Below are 14,630 nucleotides of genomic sequence, written 5' to 3'. Positions count from 1 at the left end.
CTTGAGGAAAAATGCCTTTTGTAATATTCCATGTGTCACTGTGATGTTAAGAGAAGAAATGGTTCTTTCAAATTAATATTTCTTCCTGGGTATATGTCAGAAAGAAATGAGCAGCTGAAGAGAATTTTTATTAGTCCTCTCTGCAACCAGGGATCGGACTTCCGGGTCCAGCCCAGCTAATTTCCCCTCCAGGTCTCAGGAGGAGGTGAACAACTCTTCAGCAATCACAGATGCTCAGTTTATTCTCAGAGGATTTTGTTCCCCATCTTTTGTGTGTGTCTCTGGTCCTGAAATACCACAACTCTGGAGCACACGTGTTTTATAAACCGCAGGAGTGTGGGAGTGGGCTGCTCACGGCCCCCGTTGCACCACACACTGTGCGGCCCATCTGCAGCCTGGGCCCCTTCCCCTTCTGCCCAGAGCTACCTCCTCTTGAGAACTTAAATCCTCCAGTTCCTCTTCCAAAACTTGATTTACATGTATAAACCCATGAGCTGTGTGTCACGCTGGTTTTTTAATCATGTCAATAGTGCTGTGCTATGTATCTCTTTTTTTTTTTTTTTTTTTAAGTTTTATAGCTTAACATTGTTTACTTTGGGGATCTGTCAGTGATTCTTTTAATTTAGTGCTGGGGGCATACATTTGGCGCATTTCCCTTTGAAAATCTGATGAAAGTGACTCCCGGGGAAAAAAGGTGCACATTTGCAGATTTTGTTCAGACAGACTTAGTCCCGTAGCAGTTCTAAAGAAAGCCTATTTTGAGGGGATGTTGAAGATCTTAAGTCTGAGTACATTTCCGTTAAAATCAGAAACAACGTATCGACAGTTAACTGTGACCTAAGAAAACTTGACTCCTTTTATGCTCCCGCACTAGGTAATGTTTGCCTTGCGAGAGCTGACGGGCTCGCTCCTGGCGCTCATCGAGATGGTGGTGTACTGCTGTTTCTGTAATGAGCATCTCTCCTTCACCGTGCTGCATTTCATTAAGGTAGGGCCTCAGTGAGGCCTGGCGAGGGCCGAGAGCCTGCCACGGAGACTCCAGGAAGTATTCCTCTGCTTCCAGGCAATAGGCTTCTTTTAATAACCTCGGTTGCTTTTCCTGATCATAAAAATAGTACAGGCTCATTTTTTAAAAAATACAGAATAAAAAGAACTCAGAGTCTCACCATTCATTGATAATCACCATGAACATTCTCCCAGGTCTCCCTTTATTTTCTCTGCGTGTATTTTAACATGACTGGAATTTTACTGTCTTTGTTATTCTGTGTCTTTTTTTTTCACTTGACATTAGAAGTATTTCCCCGTATCATTAAGTTGTCTCTGAGGATATGTCATCTTCTTGTGTACCATAATTTACTTAGCCATTCCCTTCCTAGTGGGGCACGTTTGTACTGGGCTCAATTTTTAACTATTTAGAATATATTTCATAGTTAATGATATGCTGTGGTGACCATTATTATGTAAAACGGTTTTCCAATTTCAGTCCTGTTATCGTCACCATTTTACAGTTGAGGAAACTGAGGCACAGAGTAAGTGCCTCTCACCCCGTGTCACACAACTAGTAAGTGGCAGAGTGGGAATCTGAGCGTTGGCGGTCTGGCTCCAGGGCTGTGCTCTGAACCAAGTTGTTCACTGCCTTTCTGGGAATTACCAGAAAAACCTTTAAGTCTGCACATATTTTTTTTTTTTAAGATTTTTATTTATTTTTTGAGAGAGAGCGAGAGAGGGAACGCAAGCAGGTGGAGTGGGAGAGGGAGAAGCAGGCTTCCCTGCTGAGCAAGGAGCCCGATGCGGGGCAAGTCTGCACATATTTTTATTAGGTTTTATTTTTCATCTTTAATGTTGAATTACATGGATAATACCTGTCTGCATTTTTTTGTGTGAAAAATTAAAACCTACAAATAAGGCCAAAGTCCACTTGAACCGCCACCAACCAACCTTGTCCCCTGTCCGCCCTTCCCCAGGGATCAGTACTGTCACCTGGATACGTGTCCTTGCAGGCCTCTCTCTGTGAATGTGCACTGCTTATAGTCGTCCCTGCCCACGGGATCTCTGCCACGCTTCGTGCCTGCCCCAGGGTTTGTAATAGTAACAGAGGTAGTGCGGACAGGCAGCAGCTGATCAGGGTCTGTGTGTTCAGGCTCTTAGGAAAATGTGTTTGCCTTCAGCCTCTTTCCGTGCAGCCCCGTATCAGAGGTGATTGAGTTTTCCTTCTGACCCTTCACTCGTTATATGACCTCAGGCGATCTCCTCATCTATAAAGTGGCGGGAGGTATGACTTGACCTCACAGAGGGTAAAGACGCAGCGGCCCTGGCGCCTCGGAAGGGCGGGGTTGTAACGCCGTGTCCTCCCCCGCAGTACACACGCACGAGGCTGCAGGCGCACAGCAGTGTGACTCTTACGAACCCTCACACCTTCCTTAGCAAAAAGGAACTCGTGGCAGGGTTTTCTGCGTCATAAGCTGACTTTTCTTACGTACGTCCCTCATAGCGTACTTACCCCGGAGCACATATCCTGGAAAACAGAACAGGATGTGTATGAAGGAAACAGAAACAGAAATTTGGGCCTGTTCACTTAAAATTCTCTCCTTTCCTTTCTGCCTTTCTTCCTCTCTCCTCACTAATGTCACAGTCGAGTGGGACAGTGTGGCAGTGCTGCAGTCCATGGAGACTGCATTAGCCCCAGGTTTAGCATTCGGGCAAACTGAGGCCCAGCGAGGGCAAGTGATAGCAGTAGAAGTAGAGCTTGAGGCCAGCCCTGTTGCTGGCCGCTCAGACGGGCTTTCCACTGAAGACTCACTGGAACCTTTATGCTTTTGAAAAATATTTCAGAACCAACTAGAAACAGCTCCACCCCATGAGTTAAAGAATACGTTCCAACTGCTTCATGAGATACTGGTAAGTGAAAGATGTTCTGATCCCCTTGTGCTGTTGATTTAGTTTACTAGTCAGCACATGTTTGTAAACAGAGAAGTGTGTGCCTTTGTATCGTTTTGCACTCATTTGGTCTGCACTTATGAGTCCTCTGTAGGAGTCAGGTTTTTGTCATTACTGGCTGAGAGGCGAGTGGTAGGAGACCAGGGAGGGAGCTGGACAATCCAGGAGGGACAGTGCAGAGAGCCAGGGAGCGTGGACGGCTTCACCTTGCCTGGGGGACCGTGCTGCGCACAGACATTGTCTCCTTTAAACCTCGTGATAACCATCAGAGGCAAATTGCTGGCTCTACAGTTCGTTCAAATCTAAGACACCATTGGCTCTCTATGTGGGCTACTAAAAATACTGCTTACAAGCCACGAAACTGGAATGTAATTGACGGTAGGATGTGTCCCAGTTTCAGAAGTATGAAAAGCAGGGCAGAGTTCAGTTGTAAGCAGTGACATGCTGAGTGAAGAGGGATTTGCCCAAGGCCACCCTCGAGTTAAAGTGACAGAACCAGGATTTGAGCCAGGCACCTGGCCCCAGAGCCCATGCTGGCCACCAGAGCTGGTGTGCAGGGACTGTAAGTAAGTAAGTGGCATGACCAGAAGAGGGAACTGATGAGGGCTTGGGGAGAAAAGCCCAGACCAGATCATGAAAGGCTGCCGGTACCCAGAGCATGTGGGCTTTCTCCCGTAGGCCCTTGGTTGCACACAGGTGGCCAGGTTGTGCCTATCTGCCTATTTTATTTGACCCAAAGTTGTTCTGTTTTGTGATTTCTGGCTTCTGGCCTATCCTGAGAAACCAGGTAGTGTGATGAATTGGCCCCGTTTCCCGCCTGCCCCCATCCCTTAGAGCAGTCAGCTCGCCCCCCTCTGATGAGGCATGTGCTACCCAGTCGCCCTCTGTCCTCGCTGCCTCATATCATAGTACCTAGCCCACTTTGTCCGTTTCTTGTCATCCTGGCCTCTGTAGATGTTTCAGTTGCAATCTCTGCCGTCACCGATGGGCACTGTGGGCAGGCCTTAACAGGAGAGTGACGTGATTTGATTTAGGTTAGAAAGGTTCTGCTGGTACTTGTTTTGAAGGACTGACTGAAGAAGGAAGCCAGGTTGGAATTGGAAGACCACATAGGTGTGGTCTCCATGTGTTTGGGAAAGAGAAACCGTAGACTTTGGTGACTGGGTATGAGCCCATGAGTGCCCAGCCCAGGGCTCACTAAAGAGAGGGAGAGACCAGGTTCCCTTTAGTTCCCTAAGACTTAACATAGGCCTGGGCACAGAGTGGGCATTTAATAAACACTTCTGAACAAGGACAGACGTCATGGATGGCATTTATAAAAAGCCTGTCTTTCTGGTCCTTTACCTCCTTTTTGATCCTAGTACTTTTACAAAATACGGAAGATTGTTGCTCCTCAGGAGTCGGGCTGTGTATTGTTTGCTCAGCAGCAAACCACCGAGGTTACTGCCCTGCGCACAGGTCAGTGCCAGGCACTAGAAGTCCAGCCATGAGCAGGACACAGTTTCAGCCCCGCGGGGCGTGGCATAAACCTCCTGGCAGCAGCTAGAGCCTGTATCGGAGCATAACTCTGACACGGTCTTGGTAAACAGTTTAGACCCTAAACCGCTTATCCTTGGGATCATGAAATATACATCCTTGTAGCCCACTGTAGCTTCCTATGGAAAACTACAGAGGTAGCAAGTAAGAACACAGAGATAAGAAATGAATGCGTCTTCAACTATTACTTAATAATTTTTCATCTTTAGCTTAAAATTTAAGGAGCGCCTGGCTGGCTCAGTCAGTAGAACATGATCTTGGGGTCATGAGTTCGAGCCCCACATCAGGGAGTACGTTGTATTTAAAATAATAAAATTTAAGACACTGTTGAGATACAAGCCAGTGACATGTTGTTGTTCATTTATATTGGGTTTTGTTAAGAACTAAATTAATCTCTTGCACAGAATCATTTTTAAAAGACACCACTGAGTGGCCTCATACAAGTTCCTTCGTTCATTTACCAGTCTTTGTCTCCTTCTGTCACAGGTCATTGAAGATCCCATACAAGTGGAGCGAGTCAAATTTGTATTTGAGACAGAAAATGGATTATTAGGCAAGTAGCCTGGCCTTCCTGAGAAATGTCTGTAGCAGATGCACAGACAGCCTGTTCTGGCTGGCCTCCTCCCCGACCGGTCTGCCCCGGCACTCTGCCCCGGCGCAGGTCAGCGAGGGCTCCGGGAGAGGCCTGTTGGGGCCATGGGCTCCCGCGTTCCGGTCAGGAGACATGAAACCAGAGGATCTTACCAGCTGGACACTCCCCCTTGAGTCAGCAAAGTGCAGCTTGGGGTCCTGTTACTGGGTCGGCTAAGAGTCGGGGGTGCCGTGACTTTTTTCAACAAGCTAAAGGCTACTTTTTGATGCCAGAAATCTTTCAGTCCACTCTGCAGCCATCAGGGAGGGAAAAACTAAAACCTCAGGCTCAGGATGTTGTCAAGCTCATGAAATGGGATTGGTTTTATTTTTTTACCTGTGGTATTAATGCACCCAAATTTATCTACTCATAAAAGCTTTTTGCAGTTTTCTTTTTCAGAAGGCTAAAGTGCCTTTAATGAGCTGTTTCTTAGAAAAAGTGTGGTTAGAAATTGTCCTCTCCAACACCCACCACCCCACCAGTATTTCCAGTTAATCTGAGTCATTTTAGATTTTGCTCTGTGGCAAGAGATCGAAGACCTCCTCTTATTGCAGCAAAGTGTAATGTGAGCTAAAAAGTTGTGTAGCTGCAACATCGCAGGCCACCAAGTAGCGCCCGGCTTCTCCGGAACTTCCGGACCATATGCTCCTCGAGAGCCCACACCAAGGATATTTATTTTTATATCCACAAAGCACAGAGTAGGAAGCATTTGTTGAACCTAACACATATCATAAATTTCCATTTATCAAGCTGAAAGTGTTGTAACCGCTCTTCTGTCAGGAGCATGGAAAAGTTTGGAGGTCTGAGTGAATAATCAGCTGTGGAAGTTTGAGCTTCTTTCAGTTTTCCCAAAAGCCAAACTCCCACCGCCACATATGTTTCTGGAATACCATTGAAAGCAGTGTCTCTGCCCATTACAATTTGGGGAATCCTGTTGAGCTGCACTGCCATGCTTCGTGTTAAGTGCCCTCTCTGCTACTCAAACCAGTTGGTTGTGAATGTTCAGGAGAAAGTGGCGTTACTGGGACCCACTTTCCGTGTCGTGCTTTCTTGTCACAATTCCCTCTTCTCTTCACTCAGCCCTGATGCACCACAGCAACCATGTGGACAGCAGTCGCTGCTACCAGTGTGTCAAATTTCTCGTAACTCTTGCTCAAAAGTAAGTATCGACTCAAAATGCAGGGAGGAACTGGTGTCTTCAGTTACAAGTCAGATAGGACCGGGAAACCAGTCTCCCTTGGTTTAGTTCCTAGAGAGTCTGACTCAGGGCATGCTTGCTTGGATGGTTCGGAAACTTAGTCACGTGATCTCGAAGAGCTGTGAAGGGGGTTTGTCAGAGGAGCCGCAGATCTTATGGAATCCAAGAAAAAGGCTAAATCAGCAGGCCTTGTGCGGGAAAGGCAGGAATCAAGGCAGATTCAGGGACCTTCCCAGCAAGAGTTCATGAACTTTGGTTTGAGATAGCTTTCAGTCATGTAGCTTCACTACCAGCTCCGTCAGGTTCTAGGTCCCCACTTTGAAAACAGTCACTCAAGAGACAGAATCGTGTCTTAGCTGCTTAGACTCGTGACCCCAGGCACTGTGCTCTCTCATTTAATGTCTGCAACAGCTCTGTGAGGCCGGCTGGCCAGCCAGCCGCACGTCGCGGGCGGTGTGAGGGCTGTGCCTGCAGTCGGAGCGAGGGCTGCATCACAGGCTCACGGCCTTCAGGGCAGGGGCTCGCTCTTTGTCGAACGGCGGCACACTACACGCAACATCAGATTGGTCATTTTAACCCTCTTCAGGCATCCCCATCGGTGGCGTTAATAAGTTCCTTCACTTTATTGGGCAGCCGTCACACCATCGTCTCCAGAACGTCTTCGTCTTCCCAGATTGAAGCTCAGTCCCCACTCAACACCAACCCTGCCCTCCCGCCCCCACTCCCCCCAGCAACCACCCTTCTACTTTCTCTCTGTGAATTTGACGACTCCAGGTGCCTCCCCTAAGTGGAATCGTACAGGATTTGTGCTTCTGTGTCTGGCTTATTTCACTTAGGCTGAGGCGCTCGGGTTCATCCGTGTTCTGGCCTGTGCCGGAACTTCCTTCCTTTTTTAAGGCTGAATACCACCCCCTTGTACAGCTGTAGCACGTTGTCTTGGTCCATTCATTAGCCGACAGCCACATGGAAAGCAAAGGTTCTCAGTGTTAGAAGGGGCCTTCGTGGCTTGCCGCCTCAGCTCCGCGGGGTAGTACGTGGGCCAGCAGCTCCGGACGGGCTGCACGGCTGCCACTGAGTCCCCACCCAGCCTGCCTTAGAGCATCACTGATTTTGCTCCAGATTTTTACTGACTCTTAAGCATGGGGATTGCCATCCTTGGGTTTGTGCCAAAAGAAGAGTAAGAAATCTGTTGAGCCTCAGCTGCTGCATGTGAGCGTCCTCAGATGAATTGAGAGCCTGGTCGAAGTAATGCGTGAACGTGCCTTGTCCAGATGACATAGCATTGTGGACACAGATGGAGACCATCCTGCCACAATCGTGGGTGCGTTAACTAGGCTTGGTGTTGGCAGCGAGACAGCATAAGTACTTGCCTAAATGGCATTTCCAAATCTTGATGGGGCCGCATGGTATGTCTGATGCGTGTCCTCCATCCCTCCATTCTATACACACAGTGTCGCCGTCAATACTGTCTTTGAATGTGAAGGACAGCTTTCCAAGTGGGCAAGGAAAAATGCAAAGAGAGAGGGCTCCAGGACCACACTTTAAAATTGTTTTTCCCCTAATACCATTCTTACTCAAATCACAAAAATTTAAAGACCAGTTTGATTCTTTTAAGAATCATTTCTCTTATTAAATGGATGATGTGTTGTGGGGGGTTTTTTGGTTTTATTTTTTAGTTTCCATCTTTGAACCGTGATAGAACTGAGTGGATGAGGTCGTTCTAGATAAGAGACTTTTCACTACACATTTACCTTTTTCTGCCTCTTGAAGTTTACACATGGGAGTGTATCCAAACCAAAACAAGTAAAAACTTAGTAGAAATACAACTGAACCTCAGTGAAAGTTGCATCTGTGTATCGAAATCAAAAGGTAGTATAGATGAAACAAGTATATTTGCAAGGAACCATTTGGCTCCTACAACCCCCCCAGGTGCCCTGCTGCCAAGGACTACTTCAAGGAGAACTCCCACCACTGGAGCTGGGCGGTGCAGTGGCTACAGAAGAAGGTAACTAACTAACTGCAGCTTGAGCCTTGCTGGCTGTCACGCGGGGATCAGTAACAGCACATCTTGCCAGGGAAAAGCTCTTCGTGTGGAGACTGGCCTCAGAGTTACTTTCAGACTTCCAACTTTTTTCAGTCCGGTTGATACCTAGCTCTACGCATGAAGTTCATGTCTCGATACAGTGTCAACTTCATAGGTGAGGGAGCAGGGGTGAATATCGGAGACCTAGTGGTTCACTGAACTCGAGAGTGAACGTAAAATCCTGCCGGTGTGATAGTTCTGGGTCGATCTGTGTGCCGTGTTAGATGCTTTTTATACTCAAATATCTAATGGCAGTAATTGTGGACTCACGTGGGCGTTTGTCGTGTCTGATGGCGTTTTTGACCTTCCATCTCAGATGTCAGAACATTATTGGACACCACAGAGTAATGTCTCTAATGAAACATCAACTGGAAAAACCTTTCAGCGAACAATTTCAGCTCAGGTGAGGCTTCTCTTTTGGTTTTACGTGGCTTGAAATCCCACAGGTAGGATTTTCAGTGTGTTTCTCAGAAGCCACAGCCTCCGAGACAAGAGGTGTAGGTTAAAAATGAGAGGGGGCTGGGGCGCCTGGGTGGCTCAGTCAGTTAAACATCTGCCTTCAGCTCAGGTCATGATCCCAGGGTCCTGGGATCGAGCCCCGCATCGGGCTCCCTGCTCAGGGGGAAGCCTGCTTCTCCCTCTGCCTGCCGCCCCCCCTGCTTGTGTTCTCTCTCTCATCAAATAAATAAATAAAATCTTTAAAAAAGAAAAATGAGAGGGGGCAGAAGAGGCGAATTTCTGTGAAGACAGCATGTTGTTGGGCAGTTGGCAAATTATGTGCCAGAAGAAAAGCAGTGTGGGTCACAGAGGTTGAGGGGCGCGCTGGTGGCTGCCGGGCGGGCGCCACCGGGAGGCTCCCGCCACCTCCAGCAATCAAGTGAAGGCTTGTCTTCTTCGGTGGCACTGCTGCCACCGCACACCCCCTGACTTTTCCTCTTGTGTTTCAATCTCTCACAGGACACGTTAGCCTATGCCACAGCTTTGCTGAATGAGAAAGAGCAGTCGGGGAGCAGTAACGGGTCGGAGAGCAGTCCCGCCAATGAGAACGGAGAGAGGCATTTACAACAGGTATAGCAGGGGCCCGCGTCCTCATGGGAAAGGGCACCACCTGCTCTCAAGTTTTCCAAAAAGAATTTTCGTAATCAAGGAAAAGAGGAGGCGCCAGCCCCGCCCTCTAGTGCTCCCTGTCGGCGCTCACCAGCAGTGTGCTTCCAGATGGAACGGTGCTGCCGAGTGAGGTTGCCACGAGGCTCTGGCCTCAGGCTCTGGTGGGCAGCGCTGTCGCCTTGGAGCTGGGCCTGATAAGGCCAGGCCGCAGCAGTGTTCCTCCTAGCAGGTTCTCTTCCTTCTGCCGGTTGCCACAAATCACCCCTCCACCTTTGACTCTCACCAGCCTTCCTGGAAACAGACCCTTGAAGGGCCAGTGAAATACCCACTTGTCAGGGGAGTCAAAGAATACCTTTAAGCTTATTAAAAAAAAATAAAATGAACATTTTCAGTGCTGCTCAGTCTAGTGGGCAAAGGAGTGAAGTACGTATGGAGCGCTCACTGGTGAAGCAGGCGTGAGCCGGGAGGGTGGTCTCCTCTGGAGTTCACCACAGTGCTTGGCGCAGAGGCCTGGTTAAATGAATCTTGTTGATGTGGTCTGTGCTGTTTTTTGTTAACCTTTCAGATCCTCATAACCACCCTGTGAGGTCCCTGTTAACCCTTACTTTCCAGAAGGGGCGTGGGAGCTCAGCACCGTGGTGCAGTTTAACCCGGGGGGTGCTCAGCAGCTTGCCTCTTCGCCTACTTCGTTTGCAGAGAACACAATGGCTGTAGGACAGAAGCTCCCGCAGCTGCCAGACTCAGCCCGTGCCAGTGGGCGTGCACACGCGTGTACACACACACACGCCGACCCCTCCCCCTCTGCCCATCACCACCCGCAGTCTTCCCACACCCTCCGCTCTCCCTTACCCTTTTAAAATGCTCTTCTTCCCTTTTATCCCCTGCCTTCTTTCCCCTTCTTCACAGCCAGACTTCTCCAAAGAATGGTCCAGACCTGCAGTTTCTTCTCTCTCCCTCTTCCTTCGACCTCTTCCAGGCTGGCTCCCTGCCCCTGCCTGGCTCAGCGGTCGGGTGACAAGGAGCCTACACTTCTCAGGCCTCATCGTAGTGGAGCACTCCGCAGCATCTGACCCTGGTGGCCACTCCTCCCTTCGGGAAACACTCTCTCCCGGGGCTTCCATGGCACCTCGCTCTCCCAGCCTTCCTCCAACCCCTCCAGCTGTTTGTTCTCCATCTCCACCACCTTGATTCTTGCAGGTGCCACACAGGACAGTCCAGCTCTCTTCCTCAAAGACACCTCACACCCGCCGTGCCCCATGCCTCCACCCGCCCCCACCGGAGCTGGCCTCCCTCTGTGTCCTTATCATAAACAGCACCCTGTGCCCCGGACACACTGTAGGCCACTCACCGGTCCTGCCAGGTTGACCATTTAAATCTCTCCCGTGCATCTGTTCCATTGTCCTAAGCACCTTAGTGTCTTGGGGCTTTGTGAGAACTCCCTGCCTCGCTCTTGCTTCCCTCTACTTCGTCTGCTTAAACCCTCGATGGCTCTCCATTGCTGTCAGGGTAAAGGCCAGAATCTTCAGCACAGTCCTGCTTGATGTGGCCCCTGCCTACCTCCGCCCCCTTCATTTTCTGACTTCTGGATACCAATGGTCTTCTTGTAGTTTATCAAATGCCTTTTTTTTCCTTCCACCTCGGGCCTTCCCCACCCCCACCGCCAGCAGCCCCAGGACACACGGCAGGCATTCAGAACTTTGTTAGTGTGCAAACCAAAGGCCACAGCTGCTGACAGAAGCAGAATTCAGGAGTGACCCAGAGCCGTCTCCGGCAGAGTGGCGCAGTGCCCGGCGCACAGCCGCCCCGTCTCGGTGCCCCCCTGAGTTCTCACGAGCGCTGTGGCACTGTTGCCTAGTCGCTGGGTGCCTTCAGTGACTGGGAGAACATGGAAATGAGAGTTGTGCATAATCGGGAACCGTCGAATATAAGCTGTTACATTTCTGTTTTATTATCCTTTGATAAACTTTCAGTTGTTAAATGCACTCGTTTACCGAACACAGGTCAGTGGGCGCAGAGAAACTTTTCTCTAACTTTACTGTGCATGAAGTGAACTTCCTTCTCTTTTCAAAGGGTTCAGAGTCCCCCATGATGATAGGCGAGTTGAGAAGTGACCTTGACGACGTGGATCCCTAGAGGAACAGGCACACCGAGCGCGCAGTGAGGAGTCAGCTCAGTTCCCGGGTGCTCAGCGCTGTTTGGAAATCAGATTCTCACCCTTGAGCCCTTTAGAAGAGCCCGAAGCTTGGACTAGGGGGGCCTGCCGTGATCCCAGAGGAGTGTGTGTTTTTAAAGAAGGCACTCTTGGCCCCTGGAGAAGGTTCAGGATCTGTTTGGCAGTGGGAGAACGCCTGCCCCCGGATCAGCCATCCTGGGGCACAGTCCGCACGGGGATTCACGTTTCTGTGGAGATTCTAGGAAATAAAGCCGGTGGCAGACTTTTTTTGTTATGAACATACAAGAGTGAATGGGGTAAAGCCGTTGCTTTCCCTATGATGCTACAAAAGAAATCCCTTTGGTTTTTATATTTAAAAAAAAAAAAGCAAGCTGCCTTTAGATATGTGGGGGGCAAATTTTTAATCTTGCAGTAACATTGAATAGGAATATCCAATTTAAAATGATGTAAAGATAGGTGATAAAATTCCTTTTCATTGTAAAATAGTAGTTAAAGAACTCCGTTTACACAGACCTTTGTATTTAATATGTCTCCCTATTTGTATAGAATTTCAGACGGGTCAGGATGAGAGCCCTGGGCATAAAAGTTGGATCTTGATGAAATGTTACCAGGATCAAAAATTGGGAAATTTATTATGCTCTTTAAGGTATTTTTCTGATATAATTGAGGTTGAAAAGAGCAATTAAAAAAAAAAAAAAAATGTCCTCCAGAAGTACAAGGTGCATTCTTTGACATCAATCACTAAAGAAGTTATGGAATTTTTCCCCAAATTTTGAAAACTGCAAAATAAAAAGCACTTTAAATTATAATTTTATTGAGTTTGACTTCATAAAATTATCTTTTTAATGCTTGGAGACATATTGAATAAACTGTAGTCTTAAATCATGTGATCTGCAATCATTTGCTTTTGCTTAAGATATAATTACTAAAACCCTTGGTACTGGTTGTAAATGAAGTTAAATGTTTGAGTTGAGAAGCACTGCTCTGTGAGTTGTAGTAATTTTAATGCGGAGAAGGAACTTGAGACTGTTTCTCTTCAACATGACTAATGAACACTGAAAAGAGACAAAGATTTATTTTCCCAGAAATAACCAGAAAGTAATTGAACAACTGTCCATTTTGTTGGTATTTCCCAAGTATACCACCATCCACTCATTTCAGATTAGATAACCAGCTTCCCTTTCTCCAGAGGGGAGAAGGGGATATGCCAACGTATCTCATGTATTTTGTACATTTTGTATTTTGAGTTTCTACACACATTTTCAACCCTATTTTGCCTTTAGTTACGTGTTCTGCCTTGTTTCCAACTCCCCGTGCACGTAGGGAAGCTTAGGAAGTGCCAGGTTGCCCCTGTTGGTTAGATTTGCCAAGTCAAAGAGGCGTGGCCAGCCCCAAAGTGCCTTTTTGGTGGCTTCCGCATTGTGTGGACACACGACAGACACCTTTCACTGCTGTGCACTCCAGCCCCCAGCCCCTTCGCTACTAAACGTTGAAGTGACTGTGCAGCCGGACCACAGTTTGTATGTGTGTCTACAGCCCCCACAGCCTAGCGATGGCCATTGTCAAGGACACTGCAGACGGGGCTGCGTTTAAGAGCAGAACTGCGCCCTCAGAGAATTGGTCAGAAGGAGTTGGCAAATTTTACATGGTTCTGCTCTTCTTGGAATTTCAAATGTGATGTTTTAAAATTGATTTTGAGTTCATAAATACTCCCATGTCCTACTGTTTTCCTAACCGCCCCCACCGCAGCCTGCTCTCCACCCCCATCCTCACAAAACGATTGTGTAGGACATGACCTTGAAATGCCAGTGATGGTCTGTGTTGGGATATCCTCACTGGCAACTGCACTCTCAGGAGCCCAAATTCAGGAGTGAAATTGCCACTTCTAGTCCCTTATTTCCTATGGAAACAACGCCTCCCACCACCCCCAGCACCTGCTGTCCTCACTGTAAGGCTCCATCAGGATCACCCGTCACTGTTGTGTATCATACGCTCTGGTTAAGTTTGTGTTGTTGCTGCAATGACCATCACTTCCTCTTTGCCAGGAACCACTTGATTTCCAGCGGCTGCAGCCTACAACAAACCTGCTGAGGACTTTTTTTTTAATGTACAACAAAGTGACAATTACGACAGGCTTACCTTGGAAGAGTCATTTTTACTGCCAATTTTTTGGACGAAGATGTTTTTATAAACCTTTCAAAATGGTCTGCACATCGAGTAGGAATTGCACAACTAACTCAATGCTGTGTGTTCTCAAGACACTCCCTTCGCGAGGCCCACCGTAGGGTGCCACGCCTGCCCCTCGGAGCCATCTGGGAAGGAAAACAAACGAGCAGCCCAGCAGGTATCTTGCCCATGACTTCTCCTGGAGTACTCACACGGTCACTTGGCAACTAGAAGAAATGGTAGGACCCAGAGCATCGTGTCCTCGGACTTCCCCTGTCTTGCCCCACCCCCCCTGCTAACATTGAGATGTGTGCAGTTACCTTTTGAGCTTGGAACAAGCAGACTGGAATTTTCCTCTGCTACCTCTTGTGTACAAAATCTTGTTTATAAAATTTCAAAAGGAAGTAGATAAACTAGGGGAGAATCTTAATCCTAAATTTGGTTCATGAGTGGCAGAGTTCTTAGCTTCTAAGGGTATAAAATAAATTTTTCAAAAATGTAGAGTTGGAGTCCGGCCGACCTTCTTCTGCTCGGTGTGGGGAGGGGTGCCCCGGGCCCATGGCCTGGTGCGAGATGGCTCTGGGGTTGCTTTCGGAACTTGGCGCTGATGAGGTGAATCAGGCCCCTCTTTAATAATGAGGGGTGATGGCTCTTGTAAGCCTTCTGCGGTTCTTTCCTCTGCATAGCCTGACCATTTTAGGATTCGTTTGCCGAGCTTGGATAAGGATGCCAGGCTCAGGCTGATGGCCTACAGACATCTCCCCCATAGCTCTGAGGTCTCCCAAGCAGTCCCAGTAGA

The 14,630-nt window shown here is 48.2% G+C and overlaps 1 protein-coding gene across 1 annotated transcript in view; it reads left to right on the top strand.

Moving 5' to 3' along the window:
• USP24 (ubiquitin specific peptidase 24) overlaps nt 1-14,332 on the top strand; it is a 134,819-nt gene extending 120,487 nt beyond the window's left edge. The window contains exons 61-68 of the mRNA XM_021684340.1: nt 875-988; nt 2,833-2,898; nt 4,960-5,026; nt 6,185-6,263; nt 8,232-8,307; nt 8,702-8,788; nt 9,343-9,453; nt 11,563-14,332. Of these exons, the coding sequence (XP_021540015.1) occupies nt 875-988; nt 2,833-2,898; nt 4,960-5,026; nt 6,185-6,263; nt 8,232-8,307; nt 8,702-8,788; nt 9,343-9,453; nt 11,563-11,625 (663 nt within the window). The 3' untranslated portion in view covers nt 11,626-14,332. The remainder of the gene's footprint in view (nt 1-874; nt 989-2,832; nt 2,899-4,959; nt 5,027-6,184; nt 6,264-8,231; nt 8,308-8,701; nt 8,789-9,342; nt 9,454-11,562) is intronic.
• Nucleotides 14,333-14,630: the final 298 nt, after the last annotated feature.

The sequence above is a fragment of the Neomonachus schauinslandi genome, chromosome 4 (genome assembly GCF_002201575.2).
Source record: "Neomonachus schauinslandi chromosome 4, ASM220157v2, whole genome shotgun sequence".
In the NCBI taxonomy this organism is placed as follows: Eukaryota; Metazoa; Chordata; class Mammalia; order Carnivora; family Phocidae; genus Neomonachus; species Neomonachus schauinslandi.
This window is presented reverse-complemented; position numbering and strand designations above follow the sequence as displayed.